General features: G+C 40.7%; 1 protein-coding gene across 1 annotated transcript; it reads left to right on the forward strand.

Moving 5' to 3' along the window:
* Positions 1–4723: 4723 nt before the first annotated feature.
* naa15b (N-alpha-acetyltransferase 15, NatA auxiliary subunit b) lies at positions 4724–19370 on the forward strand. The gene is made up of 20 exons (XM_028018453.1): positions 4724–4777; positions 9899–9983; positions 10062–10166; positions 11132–11289; positions 12157–12291; positions 12655–12808; positions 13807–13926; positions 14009–14104; positions 14226–14332; positions 14444–14516; positions 14586–14755; positions 14861–15013; positions 15623–15751; positions 15840–16053; positions 16176–16369; positions 16452–16560; positions 16643–16741; positions 16833–16976; positions 17469–17566; positions 17854–19370. The coding sequence occupies exons 1-20, from the start codon at positions 4724–4726 to the stop codon at positions 18049–18051; spliced, it is 2595 nt and encodes an 864-aa protein (XP_027874254.1). The 3' UTR covers positions 18052–19370.
* The last annotated feature ends 873 nt before the right edge of the window (positions 19371–20243 follow it).

Here is a 20243-nt window from a genome sequence, read left to right on the forward strand (position 1 = left end):
ATTGTAAACCTCCTCTCTTTTTTTTTTTTTAGTTTGAAATTTTGTTCTTAAGCAGTGCTTACTTCTTTTTATCTTGTACAGAATATTGAAATGTTAACAAAAGAGAATTACAGAAGATTTTTTTTTGTGTTTTTTTCAAAAAGATACAATAAAGAGAGAATGTTCTCGCTGGTCATATTAAACTGATGTTCTGTTGTTTATTGGGTCCCTTTGAATTGTCAGCATCTTTAGGTATCTACAGTCATTCTTTGTATTATAAGAAATCATGTTTTTTCTGGAATATTGACACTTTTGTCCTCACTCTTCTTTAAAGGACTCGCATGTTCATTTCACTCCATTTTTATTTAAAATAAGCAATTGTCAAACAGTTAATATGCAATACAAAAAGATTCCCTGTGTCTTTAAGAGAGAAACAGGCCCACAGCATCACTGCTCCTCTGCTGTACTTAACAGAGGGGTTTTCGACCAACATCAACTTGTTCATGCTTCATTTTTTGCCAAGCTGTTCTGGAGTGTTGCCAAAATGTTCGGTTGAAAAGAAATCTTATGTATATATTACAAAAGCACTCCAAATACAAAACTCAGGAATTAAAATTCCACAACTACAAAAGAATGACCAGCATCTGAAAAAAATAATCTTATGTTCTCCATTTTGAGTTAACATTTTAACAGCAAATTTGTGTTACTAATAGAGGTGATCACACAATGCATTAAACATTGTTGCAAATATCGAATAATAAATGCGGTAGTATTGTATGTCATGGTAGCTGTTGAGTATCGATAATTCAGCTGCATTTGCTCATTTAGACCTGGGATTAAAACTATTGAGTTTTTCGGGGTCTTGCCTCTTTTAGACTAAAGGTCTAAAAGAGTTAATGCACATCATGCAAAATCACACTACAGTTACATGACAGTCTTCACCAGCAAGGGTTTTCTGTACAGTTCCTGTACATCAAGTTAAATGACAAACTTCTTAAGATCTACCTTTCCTCAACATTCAGGATGGATCTGTTTTTCAAGCCTTGCTGTCTTGTTTGCCTAAACATAGCATCACTGCCAACAAACTATATCCGGAGAGCCTCTTGAATCCTAATTAACAGAATGGATGCATGTGTTTGGATTGTCACTTGGATCATCACCGCTATAATGATAACTGGATTGAGTACTTCCTCTGTTTGCAGAAAATCTTTTGGTTTCAGGATCTGGAGACAAATGCACAATGAGACTTAACTGTCACTGTAATGAACTGTCACTCTGATTTGCATAATTATAATTATACCTGCAAAGGAATCTAGCTATGATTCTGCCTGACAATAGCATAGTGGATCACTGGCTCTGCATTGGCATCAACAGACATAAAGCCCTTATGCTGTTACGGAGTATCCTTGTTAAACCCAGCTTCTTTCAAACAGTCTCCTCCCCCCATCTGCCACACCTCTTTCTTCATCCTTCTCATCATGATCATAAACCTCCACTTCTTCCTCTTGTATTGCTGCTACACTTTTACCTCCTCGCATTTCCCCAGTTGCCATGTTTTTCCGTCCACCCTCTACCCCCCACCCACCAACATCACCACGCACACAACCACCAAACTCTTGTGCTCCTGTTTGACATTGATAAATGGAGACTCACAGAGATGACAGCATCATTACTCATGCTCAGTAGCGACACCACCTTGGACAGATAAAAAAAAAAAGAGAGAGAGGAAGAGGAAGGATGAAGGAAGGGATAAGAGGAAGATGGGGTGTGATGTCGGTGGAGGAGAGAAACTCCAGCTGGAGAGGTTTGCTACAACTCAGAGCTCAACCTGAAATCTCTAGAGAGAGCGAAACTGAGGTGATGTTAGGGGTGTGGAAAATCCAAGCAGCTGTGGAAGCACAAGCATTGGGATTTTCTTCAACTAAATCTGGTTGTTGACCTTTTAGTCAACAATTTATTAGATATCTGTTCAATTTAAAACATTACATTTTTGATAGTTTCACTTCAGTTTCAGTTGTCTCAGCAATAGTGTCTTTTCTGAAGAATGTGATTGTGACCAGGATCGTCATCTCAGTTTTGGCCTTGGACATGAATGGAGCTTACTCTGAAGAGAAATCAGAAATCAAAAAGCTCCATCTCAAACCCTTTTTTAGATAACAGTCCTGCAATAAACACGTACCAGTGATCCTCAGACCGAATTTAAGAATAAAGGGGTCTCATCTTTTCTGAGTCAAGAAAAGACTCATCTTTTGTGAAAAGAAGATCAGGGAGTGTCTTTATGAAAGGCTGCAAAGTAACAAAATCCATGGAAAGTGCATTTGGAATGAGTTAGTTATAAAAATTTCTGTCTAGACACAACCCTGGTCCATCTGGTAAGTTAGGTAACAATTCATGTTAAATTGGGAAATGTGATTAAAATTTAGCTTAGAAGAAAGATGCAGCCAAGTTTGTTAAAAACTCCATCCATCCATTGTCTATACCCACTTCTCCTTATGGAGTAGTGATGGAGTTGGTGCCTGTCTCCACCGGTCACTGGGCAAGAGATGAGGTCCACCATGGACAGGTTGCCAGTCCATCACACTACAACACAGCAGACAAACAACCATGCACACACAAAAAAGGCAGTGTAGAAAGACCAGGTAACCTAAAAGACATGTCTGTGGACTGCTGGAGGAAGCCGCAGTTCCAGGGACAAAATCCGTACATGCTCAGTAAGATGTTCAAAGCTTGACATATTGTTTTCTGCCTTGAACTTCTTTACAACTCTATCCCTGACTGGTCAATTAATGTATCAATATACAGATGCATAGATGTATGACACTAGAAATATCGCATCCTACCAAACAAAACATCCAAGCACCGATTGCGATTCTGCATGCACTGATATTGCAGTTACAACTCCTATTCAATATATTGTCCAGCCCTATTGTATAGTCACACACAAACACCAGCCTTGAGCACACTCTGCAGGGACATTTATGACACCAATCAGATCAACAAATGATGTGTCACAAAGAAGGAGATGAGTTTAAAGGATGATTCACTCCTCTCCGAAGGTAATAAGGTAATGAAATGGTGCTGAAGAAATGTGGAGAGGAGAGACAGGGGACAGAGAGAACAGAGGATGTGGTGGTGTGGAGGGATGGAGGGGGAAAAGAGTGTGTGTGTGTGGGTGGGTGTGTGTTGTGCGTGTCTGGTGTCAACTTGATGAATGTGGTGCAGGAGCCATTGTGGTGGTGGAGGAGCAGGAGGCCACCAGATAACGGCAGAGTAAAGCCTGAACAATCCCACGAACACGGACACACAACACGCTCATTTTTAATTCCCTTCCAGTAACTTTATTCTCCATTTGTTTTAGCCAGTTACATCACTGCTCTGCATAAAAAGCAACCCCAGTTTGTTCGATATCTAGATATCAATGTAAACATACACACATTTGATCACACCTCTAAAACACTGCCTGCCCTCTTCACATAAAGAAGTACAGCGCTTGAAAAAATGTGCGAGAAGTGGAGCGGCCATGTAGTTTGACCTTGTAAACGTTAGTATGGCGCCCTCTAGTGGCTCTAAAATCTGTCGGCATAATTAATGCGTAGAGCTGGCTTATACAAAATTCTGCAGTGCCATGTTCACTTCTTGAACAAACCTCGGAGGCCTTCACAGGACAGTGACCAATTACTTGACCTCTGAAGACAGTTTATTAAACTGGACTGTATTTGGTTGTATGAGAGTAAAGGGGGCTGCAGACAGATGTAAAAAAACAAAAACAAAACATGTCTCAATTTCTTCCACTTCAAAACTATGTTCTACTTATTGGTATTGAACAAAATCTCACATGGAGTACTAGGCCTACTTCACAAGAAGATAATTATTTTCTGACGCTTTGTGATTTAATCAGACACTGTGATTTGAACCTTAATATTAGGATTTATGATAAGTAATGTAATAGAAAAAAAGTTAAATGTTTGCTCAACTCTTTTGTGTTTTTTAAATTTTACCTTAATCTCAATATTTTTATCATAATTACTGTATTATCAGTAAATACATATTTTTTGGCATTGCATTTTTGACTTTCTTTACATTTAATATTTATTATTTTCTTCTGTCCATATTTGAGTCACATTTTGACCTTAAACTCAACATTTTTTTAAAAAAATATCTATTGGCATAAATATTTTCAACCTTATTTTTGACATTTAGATTTTAATCTTGGCATTATAACTTTTGTTATAATGTTATAAGAGAGAGAGAGAACTAGAAAATTAAAAGAAAATATTGAATGTAATCTGAGATTTTCTTTGAGTATTTTACTTTTATTTAAAAAAATATATCTTAATCTGTTTTATTTTACTTTAATGACACTTTTTCTAGATTTTTCTGTCTTTCTACGGTATTCATTTATTTGAAATGTTACCAAAATTTCAAAGCTTAATCTGAAACTGTAACAGAACGATTACTTCATTAATGGTAAAACAAAACAAAAAAAATACCTGTCCATTTCAACTTTATTATTTACATTTTAAACGATAACTGACCTTAATCTGCACAGTTTGACCTTTACCTACACATGTTAAGTCTCAGCTCCTCCGTCAGCACGTGAGGAAGAAATGAATGAGAAGAGAAAACGGAGCAATCGAGCAGAGAGTGGCCGAAGCAGGAGCAGCAGGGTTAACGGCGCTCAACTCATCTGGACTACCCGGGCTAACTTTAGCTACATGTGCTGAGGTCGATTCCGACTGCAACGATGCCCACGGTTACTTTACCGCCGAAGGAGAATGCTCTCTTCAAGAGGATTTTGGTGAGTTATTCGTTAAAGGGCCGCCCGGTTACCAGCAGCCAACTTTTGGGGCTTGATCATCAGTGAGCTGACAGCCGCTTCAGTATGATAGCAAAATGTCATCATTGAGTTAGTTAGCTCGCTAGCTAGCCTGGGCCTTAATATGCGCTGTCACTGCTCTGCGTTCACGGCTGGCAGTGATATTATGACGGTTCTGAAAAATCTTGTTGTTCATATTAAACCACAGCGAGTAGTGCAGCTGTGTGGCTGATGTTATGCACAGTTGACAGTCAGCTAGCGTCAGGCCCCGCCGTTTGTCACAACAAACAGCCTCCATGGAAGCTAACTCGCTAGCCACACGTTAGCCTCCAAGTTAGCTTCCACTTTCTCACCTAATGGCTCACTTCTGAATGTAATGTGGCTTTTGGCTTTTCACTTTTCATCGAATACAGACAGACACGCTATCTATTACATGTCCTACGTTAGAAACTAGGGCTGCACTAAAGCTTTCGGGAAATTTCGGGGTTCCTAATCGGCTAAAGCTAGTCAGCCTCGCTAGCTGGGCTAAGCGGTCTGTCAGTTAGTGTTGATTAAAGTCTTTTTAGCGCTGTTGCAGCTGCTGTTCGCGATTAAATCAGGGCAGATTGGGGTTGTGCATTTCTTGCACGGAGGCAAAGCACAACCAGGAGCGGTGTGAGCGTGTTTGTAGCGGATTTAGGCCTGTACATCCATCCCTGTTCTCCATGTATGCATCTGCATGTAGCCTCGCTGTGAACTTGTCTGCACGCTGACAGGTGTGGCATAAAATTACTAATCAAGCTTTACTTCGGTTTGGTCATAGTCTCACCGAAGGGACTTTTACCGCGCTTTGTGTTGTGTGTGTATATATTATTGTACTTTAGTGCGGGTATTTGTACAGTAGTGACACACTTTCCAGGAACCAGTGTGTGCAGGTAAATCACCATTATCCGGTTCAAATAAACATGACTGTTTTGAGAGCCGGTGGCTCTGCAGGGATCCAGATGATGTTGACCTCATTTAGCAGACCGCTACCAATCAGCAGGTCTACAACGGGCTGCATTAAAAAAAAAAAGACTGTAATCTGCACTTGAATTTCCAAAGTAATCACTTCTGCACATGGCATTGTGGTGTTGTGTGGTATTAAAGCTATCATTGGTCGTCAAATTGACAATTTTGAATCAATGTTACTATTTTAGTCATTTCTAGAGGGATAAGCACAGTGTGTTTAAGTTTCATAGTAAGTGCTTAATTAGAAGTGTTCAAATCTCCCATACAATTAATTAAGTTAAATTTTATAGTCTGAAAGTGACTCTAAGCAACCAGTAAAGACTTATTTATTGGCGTTTATAATCTCAAATAGCTACAGTTGACAAAATGTAAAACTATTACTTTAAATCATCAGCTGTCAAAAGCAGGTACATAATGCCCCCCTCGCAGCTACGAATTAGCGACTGGTCTGTATGCAACTTTGGTTGGGAAACGGCTCAGATTTCACACCCTTAAAAATATGTATGAAGACTGACACCTCAAAGTAATACCATGGGGTGAAGGATGGAAAAGAGCAGAATAGTTCTTCTTCACCAATATAATAATCTTTATGAAACTGGAAGATCTACTACATGGCTCTGCACAAGTTATTGCAAATGTACCAGTGTATTAATGCTAGTACAATACAGTCAACAATAATATTATGAATCTCATAATTTCCTGCTGTGGTCCAGGTCTAATGGTGTGTCCAGTATGTACTCCTCATTCTGGTGCTATGTGTTTTCTCTGGCTAAATTTCATCTGTTGTTTAGTTGATTATGTGTAAAATACAAAACAAAAACATTACTGGCAATTATTTGTGCGCCAGTTTGTCAAATAAACATCAGTGTGACTTTAGCAGCATTAAGAGTATTGCAGAAAAAATAAGCGAAATCAGACAATCGTTGTATTTCTCCTTTTAAAAAATAATGTAAAATTTGGGTTTGGTTTCTTGTTGGGTTCTTCTCCGGCTCTTGTTAGGAGTGCACAGAAAAATACTTTATTTCTAATTTTCGAAAGTTGATCTGCAGCATAATATTGGATGAACAGGATGCTTGCAGAATAAGTTTTAGAACATATAGAATTTTTTTGTGTTTAAAGTCGGATGTTCCACTATCAGCGTGTTATTTTATTTTGTTTTTTTAAGTTTTTCCACCAGCTGATAGACAGTTAAAGCAGCCGACGGACTGCTTTAACTGTTGCAGGTTAGCTTTTATCATTCGGCCTTGCACATTTATGTGAAACAAAATTACAATTTGGTTAAGAACGGCACAGCATTATAGTATTTCTGTTGTGCACAATAAAAATGTGATGACAATGAATCAACATTAAAGCTCTGGGTTGTGGAGCAGAGGTGATGTAGCATGACTAGCCAACAAGCTGCAGTGGCTGATTTCTAAACTTTTCTGTTTCAACAATAAATTGTTCGATGAAATCGTACTCAGGCGTGAAAGTTCACATATTTACCTATTTTCAGTTTCAATGAGCTGAATCAGCTGTTTGGGCATAGATATGTAGGGAGCAATTTAAGGAAAACTTCATTGTTTTATACATGAGGCATGTCTGCATTTTAATTTGTGTGCAGGAGAACGAGCGAGACTTTCAGCAGATAACAGGAAGGCTAAAGAGAGTACAGGAACATTGCTGTGTTTCATCCATTTGTTGCTTCAACCTAGAAATGCTTCAAACTTTTGGTTGTTTTAAATGTGAACTCCATTATCGTGTTTAAAGACATTGGTAAAACCAGCAAATACTGGCTTTCTGATCCCAATGTCATTAATGACAACTCGTTCCTAAAAGTATTTGATCTTATTTTCTGCTGCATAACTATGTTCAGATGCTTATCAATAGAACGAAGAAAAGTGTCTGATCTCACAAATGGTTTCCTGAATTTAGCTGCAACATTAATTAAACTGAACATTTCTGCAATATGAAATGCTCCGTTTAATTAATGGTTAAGAAAGGCACAGCATTACAGTATAGTACTATGCTTCCAGCCAGCATGGTATGAAGTGCTTAGTAACATTAAAGCTTGTTGTGGAAGAGCTTTTTCTCTCTTTCAGTCTGACTTCCTGTCACACAGAATGTGGTGTCATCGCTGAAAACAGGCTTTGAAAAGTTTCGTCAGAATCAAATGTTGGCACCGGCAGAGAGCCCCTGCAGCCTCGAGGCGCATGTTCCGACAGATTTTCTCTCCAACTCCGGGGGCCGAGTTATTTTTATAAGGAGCAAGCCGAGAGGGCACAGCTGGTTGCGTTAATGTTGCTGAATTTGTTTTAAAATGCGGCGTCATCAACGTTTGTGGCTTTTTTTTTTCTTTTCTTTTGTTAAAATAAAAATGATTTGTAATGTGAAATTTCACCAATTCTGCAGGATTCTTAACTTCTATGTAATTGTAAAGCTTTTAGAGAAGTTCCTCTGTTTAAGAGGAAGTGTGTTTTTACAGATTATATATTATATTATTGTCATATGACTTTATGGGAACTCTAATTTGTACAGCGAAAAACATATTTCAGTCCAACAGCTCTTTTTGGGATATATCAGCTGTTCATGCATAAAGCAGGATCGCAGTGGATATTCAGAAATGTATTCGTCCAGCACAAGCAAATGTTGAGAAAAAAATATCAAAGCCACAACTGTCAGAAAAACCTGTACTATCCATTTTTATTTGTCTACCCCACATGTTGCGCTACCTCAACATTTTGTCATAAACAAGCTCATGTTCCAGCCAACTGTGGCATGCGAAGCTCATGTCGTCCTCCTTCTTCCTTTTTGTTTAATTTTAGCGGTTTGTGGGTCAGCGAAATGCCATCTGCCACATTAACTCTTCCTCTCTTACACAAAACCCCGTTGTCTCGCCCAACAGCCACTAATCAGCTTAGCAGCAGAGGCGATGTGGCGTTTGTTCAACGGCATCCCTAGATAAAGCTTCAGGGCAAAACGCTGCGCGTTTCTAAACCTCTGCGTATCAGTAAAAGGAGAAATGTTTTTTCCTACTAATGGGGAGGAATAGTAATGTAAATGTAATGACAGGTGTTTCCCAATTAATTAGATTATCGTCAAAGAAATAATTTACAGAAAATCACATGTAGCTTCATCAGAGACATCCATCAAGCATTTATTTCTCATAATTTAAAAATAAAAACATTACAGCACATCAGTAAAATTGATTTTCAACACAGAAGTGTTTGTTTTAAAATTTTATGTGCATTTAATTATTGGTTGGTCCTTTTGCATGAATTGCTGCATCAGTGCAGAGTGGCATGGAGGTGATCAGGCTGCGGCGCTGCTGAGGTTTTAAAGAAGGTTTGATAGCGATCTTAAGTTTGCGTTGCTGGGTCTGGTGTCGCTAATTTTCATCTGCAAACTACTTTATAGCTTCTCTATGAGGTTGTTGCAACATTTTCAGGCCAAGCACAGTGATACCGTGTACATTGGAGCAGATATTGTTGCTTTTTGGCAGTGTGGTGAGGCACTGATTCCTGGTGGAAGATTAAATCTCCATAAAGCTTGTCAGCAGAAACAAGCAGGAAGTGCTTTAAGAGTTCCTGGCAGACGGATGCAGCGCTCTGGGATCAGCCAGCTTCTTTGGCGTGACTTCCTCGTGTAAGGTGTCGGTGACTTTCCTGCTGGATCACTGTCAACCTAGCAGTCATCAGCCCCATTATGTTTAGTCATCATTTCTCATTTTAAAAATTCTTTTTTTTTTTATTGCTTGTGCACAATCTAACTTTCTGAGGAACTTAATTTGGTGTTTGCATTAGCTGTAATCAATAACCATCAAAATGAACAGAAGTAGATGCTTGAAATGCAGCATAGTGTGTGTGTGAAGATGATGTTTTGCCTAAAATTGAATTTCTGAGATAATTAAACTATTAAGTGAGCGTTCTAATCTTCTGAGATGCCGTAAAGTGTGAAGCACATATGAGAGGTGGAAAACGCTCATCAGTTTTTATGTGGATTTCTTTGAGGTTTAAGTTCAGAAAATAATTTCACTTTTAATTTGACTTCTTAGGCACCATTTTGAAAGTTTTAGTGTAGATATCGGTGTCATCTCTGGAGCCTAAGGTCTTTTCTCCCCCTGTGCTTTCGCAGCGATGTTACGAGCACAAACAGTACAGAAATGGGCTCAAGTTCTGCAAACAGATCCTGTCCAACTCCAAATTTGCAGAACATGGAGGTAAGAAAAGTATTGTCTGATAGAAATGTTCCCCTCACTGTTTTCTTCACTCTTTGCTGTGTCATATTCCTGCTGCAGAGACGCTGGCAATGAAGGGCTTGACCCTCAACTGCCTGGGGAAGAAGGAGGAGGCCTACGACCTGGTGAGGAGAGGCCTTCGCAACGACCTCAAGAGCCACGTCTGTATCCTAATTCATGTAAAGCCGTGAGGCGCGTTCGGTCTCTACCCTGCGTGTTATGCAACAGAACCATTAGGTTGAATTCTTCTTGCTGCGCATCCTGTCAACACAGCTCAGCTTCGGCCTGTCCTGTCATTCTGAGGCCGGTGTAAAATCTGTGCACTCTCTGTGCAGATGAGGGTTACCTCAGCAACACCCTATCTCTGAGCGGACTCGCTGGTATCTCTGTAGCTTCAGTCTGCTCTTATCTCGAGTAAGTAGCTGCGTGTGGAATGGACCAAAAGGAATGCTAACCCAAAGTCCCTTAATTAATGTGATCTGTTGCAGTGATTTAGTTGATTTAATGTGGTTTATTTTATTAATTCACCAGGTATTATTACTTCATATCATTACATGGTTTAGTCTTCACTTATTTATTTGGCAAAGCAATTAGAGACAGTTTGAATTATTTATTCTCATCAGTTGAATCAGTTGATTTTGAAATATTTGGTTCACTGATAGTCTGGATAAAAGTCAATTCTGTATTTACAAACTTTATTCCTCAGGATTGCCTAACTATTACATTCTTTCTACATTCCTTTTTTAATTCCTTCACCCTTGCTTCCATCTTTCCTTCTCTGCTGCCTTATTTTCTTGGTCTCCTCATTTGTTGCGCATTTAAATTCCCCCTTATGTCATTCCTTCCTTCCTGATTTTATTCCAAATATTTAAAACCTTAATTCAATAATTCTTCAGTGAATTTGTGGTACTTTTTGACAGTTATACTTAAAAAAATAGACTGAAAACTTGTGAAAAGTATTGGAATTGGACCTGAAAAATGTGTTGGGACAGTGTTGATTAAAAGGCTGTGCTTTGACAGGCCCACTTCCCTGACCGTAGTGCCCTGATGCTTACAGTTTGTCTCCTGGCCTCAGATGCTTTGGACGAACAGTGTGTGCTCTTTCCTTAACTCCACCCCCCGCGTCGCAGGCTGGCACGTCTACGGTTTACTGCAGCGCTCCGACAAGAAGTACGACGAGGCCATCAAGTGTTACCGCAACGCTTTGAAGTGGGATAAGGACAACCTGCAGATCCTCAGAGATCTGTCACTGCTGCAGATCCAGATGAGGGACCTGGAGGGATACAGGGTGAGGTGTACCGGCCAAATCAAATCCTCTAGAGCCCAGCTAGTCTGTTGTGAGAAATAAGCTGGAAAAATGTTTGACCTTTGGCTTGGGTTAAAAAAATAATAATAATAATAATAATAAATTGTTGGCAAAGAAAGATTGTTTGTTTGTGATTACACACAGTTTGATTCGTCACCATGCCATAGGCCCTTCAAGACTTCAGTGTGTTAGTCCTCACATTTCATGATTATCTCAGCCTGGTGAGTGAGTGAATGGAAAGCTGAGATAAATGTTGGATTGAAGGGATTAAAAATATGAATGAAATTGTAAAAAGCTTCTCTCTGAAAGGCTTTAGAGCAAACCTGACTCAGCAAAATGCTCCACACTCAGGGGTCAGCAACCTTTTCCATTCAAAGAGCCACTTTTTTCCTCGCTGCTACAAAATAAAACTCAAATGGAGTGGCAAAAAAAACATTGTTTTTGAAATATTTCTACATGAAATGTTTTATTATGAAAGTTAACAAAATTAAACTAAAATGTATTTTTGTTTTCAAATTTTAGAACCAAATCCTGTGTTACAAATTGGGGAGGTGGGGTGATTTTGTAGAATAAAGTGAGCCTTTTCTATAAATATGGAAAATGAAGATGGGTAGCATACTTACCTTTTTAAAGCCTATTGTATAAATTACTTATGAAAAAACTCCTGTAACGATTATTTCTTACTGTGCAATCAAAAACCTTTTATTTTGGTTTTTAAGAACCACAGTGGACACTGCCACAAACCCCTTTTTTTCACTCCTTGCTCTTTTCCTCCTCCAAATATAAAATAATTACACGTATCAGAACTCAAAGTTGAAGAAGACGTAAATATTTTCTTTGTTTCCGTAGGAGACGAGGTACCAGCTCCTGCAGCTGCGCCCCGCCCAGCGGGCCTCTTGGATCGGATACGCCATCGCCTATCACCTTCTTGAAGATTATGAAATGGCTGCAAAAATCATTGAAGAGTTCAGGAAAACACAGCAGGTGAGATGCAATGAAGGCTGTGTGAACGAGGGGCTGCTCTGTAAGACGAGAACGGAGTTTGCTGACAGATTTTGTCATGCTGTGTTTGACAGCTGCTGTTTAATTCACATAAGAGTTTTTTTTTTCTGCTTAAATACCAGACTCTGAAATCTGACCAGCAGTGGAGCTTTGCCCTCTTTGTCTGATGAGATTAGCCTGCTTCCTGCCTTTGTACCCTCGGTGTAGCACGACAAGCAGACGCCGTTGTAAACTTGTTCGCAGTTTCCTGTCTGGCGCAAAGGCAGCCAGCGGCTACCACGGGTTTCCATAGGTACCAGTCAGTTAAAAACTCACATAGGCCTTTCCCTGCCTGTTTCCGCCCAGACGTCTCCGGACAAGGTGGACTACGAGTACAGCGAGCTGCTGCTGTACCAGAACCAGGTGCTGAGAGAGGCCGGTCTGTACAAGGAGGCCCTCGATCATCTGTCCAACTACGAGAAGCAGATCTGTGACAAACTTGCCGTAGAGGAGACGCGAGGTGAGTCTCCCCCTGCCTTGCAAAAGTATTCACACCTTCAGTTTGCAGCCGAAGGTGCTCCAATCAGGTGAGACCATGGTGGTGGCAGCATCATGCTGCGGGGACGTTTTTGTGTGTTTGAATTCCAGTCACTTTGTTTCGCTGTGGACCAACAGCAGCTACTGGTTTGGGTTTTGCTGCCCAACATGAGGAGCAAGCGAGTACGGCAGGCCGTATTTAAAATGTAGCTGTTTCACATTCCTAAATATTTGAAATAAAGAATTTGTCCGGCCACATAGGGATAGAGATGTCAAATATCTCTCCAAAAAAGTGTCAAATATTTCCTCAATTTAATTATTTGTACTGTTCCCACTAACGTATCCCACACTACTGTTTACAGTCAGTTCAGTAATCTTGAAAAAACATTTAAGCATTTCTACCAGTTTTTAACTTTTCTCTGTTTGAAACATTGTTTCACATTTTCTCCTACTTAAATATAAGATCAAATATATCTGGTTTTTCAGGATTGAATCTGCCCACCTTGATTTACAAGATGTACAATATTATTATTAAATATTCAGCTCTGTGATGTTGTATGATATTAGATTGTTTTGGGTCATTATCTCACATCTCTCAAACACAGTTAATTTAAACAGGAACATGTTGTGCAACTTGAATAACTGTCCACTGTGAAACATGTAACTGCGTGGAAAAAAAGTAAAAGGATATTTGTTCTTCACATTTTCAAGGAAAACTTGCAACTAATTTGTTCAGTCCAGTAAAACTTGACAGTCTTGGTAGAGAAACTACAATCATTTTAATGTTCAACATGAGAAATAAAATCTGGTCTTGTCAGCTTTGGCTGACAGATATTTGGTCAAAAGCCCAACAATGGAGGTGTGGCCAAGTCCAGTCATGAAGAGGCAGCGTCCTGCGTGATTTGCACTTTTACAGCATGACAGCATGGAAGATGTTTCTAATATAAATTTGCGCTGAGCTGAACTGTCGTGTTCCTGCAGGAGAGTTGCTGCTGAAGTTGGAGCGTCTGGACGAAGCCACAGAGGTCTACAGGCGTCTGCAGGAGAGAAACCCGGAGAACTGGTCCTATTACCACGGCCTGGAGAAAGCCCTGAAACCCAGTAGGATATATCTGGGAGTTGGACATCATAGTTAACCACTCTGGTTTTATGAGACGCAGCTAAATTTTGTTTCTTTCATCAGGCAGCGTTGAGGAAAGACTCAAGATCTATGAAGAAACCTGGGAGAAGTTTCCTAAGGGCCTGGTTCCTTGCAGGCTGCCACTTAACTTCCTCTCAGGTACATCTAATAATGCACCCACTTTTGTTTAAACTATATCATTTTAGAAACTCTTTAAAGTGCTATCTAGATTTACTGATTCCTTTTTTTTTTTGAAAACTGAATTTTTCTTTATGTGCAGGTGAGAAGTTCAGGGAGTGCCTGGATAGATACCTGAGGATGAACTTCAGTAAAGGCTGCCCGCCTGTCTTCACCACGCTCAAGTCGCTGTACGGTGACAAAGAAAAGGTGAGATATTGCAGCAAGAGATGAAATGATTGTGAAACCGAAAGGATTAAAGGAAACATGATTCACTTTTCTCTCTGCCATTGAGATCATCTTTGTTCTTTCTCTTCTCAGGTGGCAATTATAGAGGAATTAGTGGTCAGCTATGAAACGTCGTTGAAAAGCTGTCGAATGTTCAGCCAGAACGGTAAGCGGGAAGTAATTTAATTAATACATTTTGACAAAAACGTGTGTTAAGATGTTTTCACTGCTTCAGATGACGGTAAGGAGGAGCCTCCCACCACGCTGCTCTGGGTGCAGTACTTCCTTGCTCAGCACTACGACATGATCGGTCAGCAGACCCTGGCTCTCGAACACATCAACACCGCCATCGAGAGCACGCCCACGCTCATCGAACTCTTCCTCATCAAAGCCAAGATCTACAAGGTAGCAAAACGTCACGCCACACGTCTGGGAATGTGTGTGTGTTTCAGTCGAGGGCTGCTACTGCTGCTCTCTTGCCCCGAGTGACAGTCTTCTTCCCTGACGCAGCATGCTGGGAACATCAGAGAGGCGGCTCAGTGGATGGACGAGGCCCAGGCTCTGGACACCGCCGACCGGTTCATCAACTCCAAGTGTGCCAAGTACATGCTGAAGGCGGGCATGATCAAAGAGGCGGAGGAGATGTGCTCCAAGTTCACACGGGTGAGAAATATCAAGAGGTTGCTGGCTTGTTGCAGACATGTTTAGTCATTAGTTTTTATCCAAATGTGAGCTGAGAAGCTCACTACTCATTGGCTTTGCCTCTGTTAAGACAATGGATGTAATTACTATATTTTTCTGAAAAGGTTGCAATAGGGTCCAAAATGATTTGAATATAAAGTGTTTTTCTTTTCTATTGAAATTACAGCGTGGTGATTAGGGTTGAAGTGATTAATCAGATTAATTGTGATGAATTGATTATTGCAATAATCATCAACTAAATTAGTAATCAGTTGCTATCTAGAGTGTAGACTCTTTAAAAAAGCCATTTGCTATTCAGAGCAGTAGGTAATCCAAAACTACAAAAATACATGCATTTTGCATTTAAGAACTCTTCAATGTGCCATTGTTTTTAATTCGATCAATCACCAGAATAATCGATCATTAAATAATCATTAGTTGCATCCCTAATCGGATAACCCAATGAAAAGCTGCCCTTTGTGTTGTACCAGCTTTACTTTGGATGTTCTCCCAGAGTGAACTGACTCGACAGTCACCCTCTGCGGGGATTACATCTGTTCTGATCTGCCTGTGTCTCTCATGTTCCCCCAGGAGGGAGCGTCGGCGGTGGAGAACCTGAACGAGATGCAGTGCATGTGGTTCCAGACCGAATGTGCGCTCGCCTACAAAACCATGAACAAGTTTGGAGAAGCCCTGAAGAAGTGTCACGAGATCGAGAGGGTTAGTCTTTACTCCAGCTGCTTCCTGCCGCTTCATCGAGCTTCACTCTTCTGTGTGAGCTAAAACTCTTCTTCGTTGCTCTGATTAGCATTTTGTGGAGATCACAGACGACCAGTTCGACTTCCACACCTACTGCATGAGGAAGATGACGCTACGCTCCTACGTGGACCTCCTGAAGCTGGAGGATGTTCTCCGCATGCATCCGTTCTACTACAAGGCTGCCACCACAGCGATCCAGATTTACCTGAGCCTCCATGACAATCCCCTGACGGACGACAGCAAAGAGCTGCAGGCGGACACGGGTGAGGAAAAAAAAAATCAGGCCGAGATTATTGTTCACACTCATTCTTCAAAACAGTTCAGCAAACAAAGGCTGAAAATGTTAGATTCAGCTTTAAGTCCTCTTTGCTCCTTTATTCTCCAGCCAACCTGTCTGATAAAGAGCTGAAGAAGCTGAGGAACAAACAGCGAAGAGCCCAGAAGAAGGCACAGCTGGAGGAAGAGAAGAAGAACGCAGAGAAGGAGAAGCAGCTGAAGAACCAGAAGAAGAAGAAGGAGGATGATGACGAGGAAATCGGAGGGCCAAAAGAGGAGCTCATTCCTGAGAAACTGGTCAAGGTCGGTGACGGAACAAAAAGGGAGCAGATTATCAGAAACTGATGGTGATATTAATGTGATTATTGGTTCTGTCCTTTTGCAGGTAGAAAATCCGCTGGAGGAAGCAGTCAAGTTCCTGACGCCGCTGAAGCACCTGGTTAAAGACAAGATTGAGACGCACCTGTTGGCCTTTGAGATTTACTTCAGGAAAGGTTGGCTAGCCGCCTTTTCTCCTCCTACTGCTTTAAAAGCTTCTTCTCTTTCACCCTTTGCTAATCTGTGCTTTCCTTGTAGAAAAATCCCTGTTGATGCTCCAGTCGGTGAAGAGAGCCCTCAGCATCGATCCGGACCACCCGTGGCTTCACCAGTGTCTGGTGCGCTTCTTTAAAGGAGGTAAGGCCCAGTTTCTAGTTCTGTTGCTTCGTAGCGAAAATTTCTTTGCCTCTGCAGTGACCACCGTGTCTCATCTTCTGTCTTCCTTCAGTTTCGGAGAGCAAGGAACTGCCGGACATGGTCAGGACGGTGCTGAAGCAGGAAATCACCCGGCTGTTTGGAGACAGCAACGCTAAGAGCTTCAACCAGGCCTACCTCACCAAGCACTCCGACTCCATACCACACCGACTGGCTGGTGAGCAAATGTCATGTGAATGTGTTAGCATGTAGCCCGTCAGTGCTGGAGTTGGATACAAATATGTAAAACGGCGACATTAGAGCCAGTTTGATGTTGTGTTATCTAGTAACAATGCTGCTCCCTCGTGGTTCTTTATTGAATTGTAATCCGATCGTTGTGTCCTTTTGTTTCTGTTTGGCTCAATGTACAAAAGATATCAGAGTGAAACTGAAACTTAGTTCAGGTCTCTTGTCTGTGATCTAAAATATGCTTCTTGCGAAATATTTTTCTGCTTTAAGGCAAAACTTAGACAAGTATCTGTAATGTCATTGGTGAGGGCAGCGTATTGTAGAATCAAATATTATTCCACTTCATGCGAGTTTGTTCACTGCACCGACTCTACAAAGTTTAAAACTTGAGGATCAGAGGCTCAATGCAGAAGAAACAGCTGCTCTGTTTTACAAACACAGTGTTGCGTTCCCTCAAAGTCACGTTGTCTTCGTCCTGCAGCTGCTAAGATGATGGTGTATCTGGACTCGTCAACGGAAGTGAAAGCAGCAGAACTGGCCACATCACTGGACGAGTCGCTCAACAACAGAACTATACAAGTACGTATTCACTTGGTTCCAAATAAGATTCTACTTTTGATATCTTTCAGTAACACTATTTACACTGTTACTCTACTAATTTAAGTAGTTTCTAATCATTGTTTTAAAAGATTCTTATTTTATTAATTACTCTTAATATTTTTTGCATAAGAAGAAGCAAGACTAGCATTTTACCATTTTTTGGCACAAAATAAATGAATTATGATATTGGGCTAACGTTGCATCCCTAAATAATTTGGAGCTGCTTCCTCATTTCTCCTGTATCTGTCTCCTCATTTGAAACACAGACCTGCACAGACGTCCTGGATTGTCTTCGGAGCGGCTCGCTGGGAGACTGTAAAGAACATGCGGAGTCGTACCGTGCCGAGTGTCACAAGCTTTACCCCTATACGTTAGCTTTCATGCCCCCCGGCTACGAGGAGAACACAAAGATGGCGAATGGAGACGTTTCCACAGAAACGGAGGAGCTAGCCAACGAGATGTAAGCGCTGCAGAAGAGCAGCGGATAAGAAAAGGAGTTGGGCTGAGCACAGAGCCTTGTGGTACGCCAGGCAGCCATTGTTTTTCTTTCTTTTCTTTTTTTTTTCTTTTTTTTTTATAGAGCCAGAAACAGGAAGCAAAGGGGGGTGTTCGGTTCTCTGGCTCAGCTTAATCTGGTCTGACCTGGCATGGCTTGGCTCTCTCCCATGTGGGTGAACTTCAGGACTGTGTGGGTGTGTGTGCTGAGTGTGTGCGTATGTATTTGTCGGTTAAAAGGGGGGAAAAAGAGGAAGATGACGGAGCAAACATTTTACTTTTTAACAGTCTGCAACCAAGTTGAACTTGAATCGTGAAACAGATGGGTGAAACTGTGACACAAAGACACACATTGCTGGTTTTGACTCGGGTTGTTGAATTACAGCCACTTGAGTTGGGACTCCAAACAAACATCTATAGCATAACAGTGTTCCCTTATTTTAAAAAGAATATCTCATTTATATGGAAACGAGACACAGCCGTCGCTCCATGATGTGGGACAGAGTGGATCTGGTCTCTGGTCTGTAGCCAGCTGAACATTAATCAATCTGAGGACATCCAGCGGCTGCAGACGCATCTGGATCTGCTCTAAAACTCACTTCAGCATCTGTGGAGAGTTGGGAGAAAGACCCGATCCCCCGCGGAGACACGGCAACGTGTGGACAGTTTTCCATCAGAATGTGCTTCCTACACCGCTCTGGGTTCAACTAGGGAACATTTAATCCCGTCTGATCTTTTGGAGCACCTTGTAGCACAGAATAAAAGCTGTAAAGATTGTGTTGCGCTCTGTTTCCAATACACTGCTACTGTGTTGTTTTTGTTGTTTTTTTCCCTACATGGTTATGACAGAGATGGGTAAACCTAAGCAATACCATAGTCACCTTCCTGTCCATACAAAGGGTCAGTAGAACCACGAACGCTAATCAGGCTTTGATACATTTGTGGATCCACTGATCCTGTAAGCAGAGGCCCGCGTGTAGTTGTTGTTGTTGCAGTTAGAAATGGTTTTATCTGCATGTCAGCGCTCTGTTGAAAAGAAAATGAGCATTTTTAACACGTCCTTCAGGGGGACATTGTACCTGAAGTGGCTCTCGGAACGGTCAGAAATCAGCATTGAAGCCTGTTGAGGGAAGGTGTCACAACACAATTTTACCTCTTCTGTTCCCCTCAGTTTCAGGAACTTTTCTTCCCCTTTTTCCTCTCATTTGGGTTCTAATGTGAAAGATGAAATCTGAGGTGGTGATGTATGATATCTCTGGATTTTTGTATTAAAAACAAAAGAAAAAAACTCTTGAGTTTTTGTGCGTCTTTCGCTGCCCTCTGTATTGTAAATATAGGTTCTCTGAAAAGCTTTGATAGACATTTCTCACTTTTCAAATGATCAGATGAAACGAACCACTTGTATTTTAAATAGATTTGACACAAAAAGTGCTTCTACTTTGGACTGGAGTATAAGTTAATGTGATACAGGACCTTTGAACAATCTTGAAGGTGAATCTGTTTCCTGTAGAGGTCGCTGCAGAGTCAGTGTCATTGTTCAATAAACAAAGAACTCATTAAATGCTCATTTTGTGACAACTTAAATGAAATCACTCCACATAACGATGAACGCAACATTAAAATAATCTATGCCCACATGGCTAAATGTGAGAATAATTCAAATCTAAAGTATTTGAGTCATTCTGTATTCATTTAACTAGTTCTAACTTTTTTCAGCCCTACGCCAGAAGGCGGCGCTAACACTGCAAGGGGATTGGTCCAGTTTATACCAGGGTGCAGCGTAACCAATCACACGTTAGTTTGTTGCGTACTTGTGATTATTTCAATTATTTGATCATGGATTGTAGTAAATGAAATGTTCTATTATCCATCATAAATCCAGAAGTATTTATATGTAGTTTAGCAAACATTGATTTCAAGTTCAACGTAATGATCGAATCACACATCTAATTATCTTATTGAAATGTTTCTATTAGTATTCATGCATTTTTATTTACGGTTTAGGATACAGTGATGAGAATTATTATTACACTTCGTCTTTTTATTTACACTTCAGCTCAAAATGTGAGTCTTTTTTTTTAAAGACTCACATTTTTGGTAATCCTGTGATAAAGTCAATTTAAACTATACAGCCTTTATCCCGTGGTCTGTCTACCAAACC

Source organism: Xiphophorus couchianus, chromosome 5 (genome assembly GCF_001444195.1).
Source record: "Xiphophorus couchianus chromosome 5, X_couchianus-1.0, whole genome shotgun sequence".
In the NCBI taxonomy this organism is placed as follows: Eukaryota; Metazoa; Chordata; class Actinopteri; order Cyprinodontiformes; family Poeciliidae; genus Xiphophorus; species Xiphophorus couchianus.

Coding starts and splice junctions, on each gene's coding strand:
- naa15b (XM_028018453.1), top strand. CDS start 4,724: ATGCCCACGGTTACTTTACCGCCGAAGGAGAATGCTCTCTTCAAGAGG. Junction 10,167..11,131: donor CGACCTCAAGAGCCACGTCT/GTATCCTAATTC, acceptor CCCGCGTCGCAG/GCTGGCACGTCTACGGTTTA. Junction 16,977..17,468: donor CATACCACACCGACTGGCTG/GTGAGCAAATGT, acceptor TTCGTCCTGCAG/CTGCTAAGATGATGGTGTAT.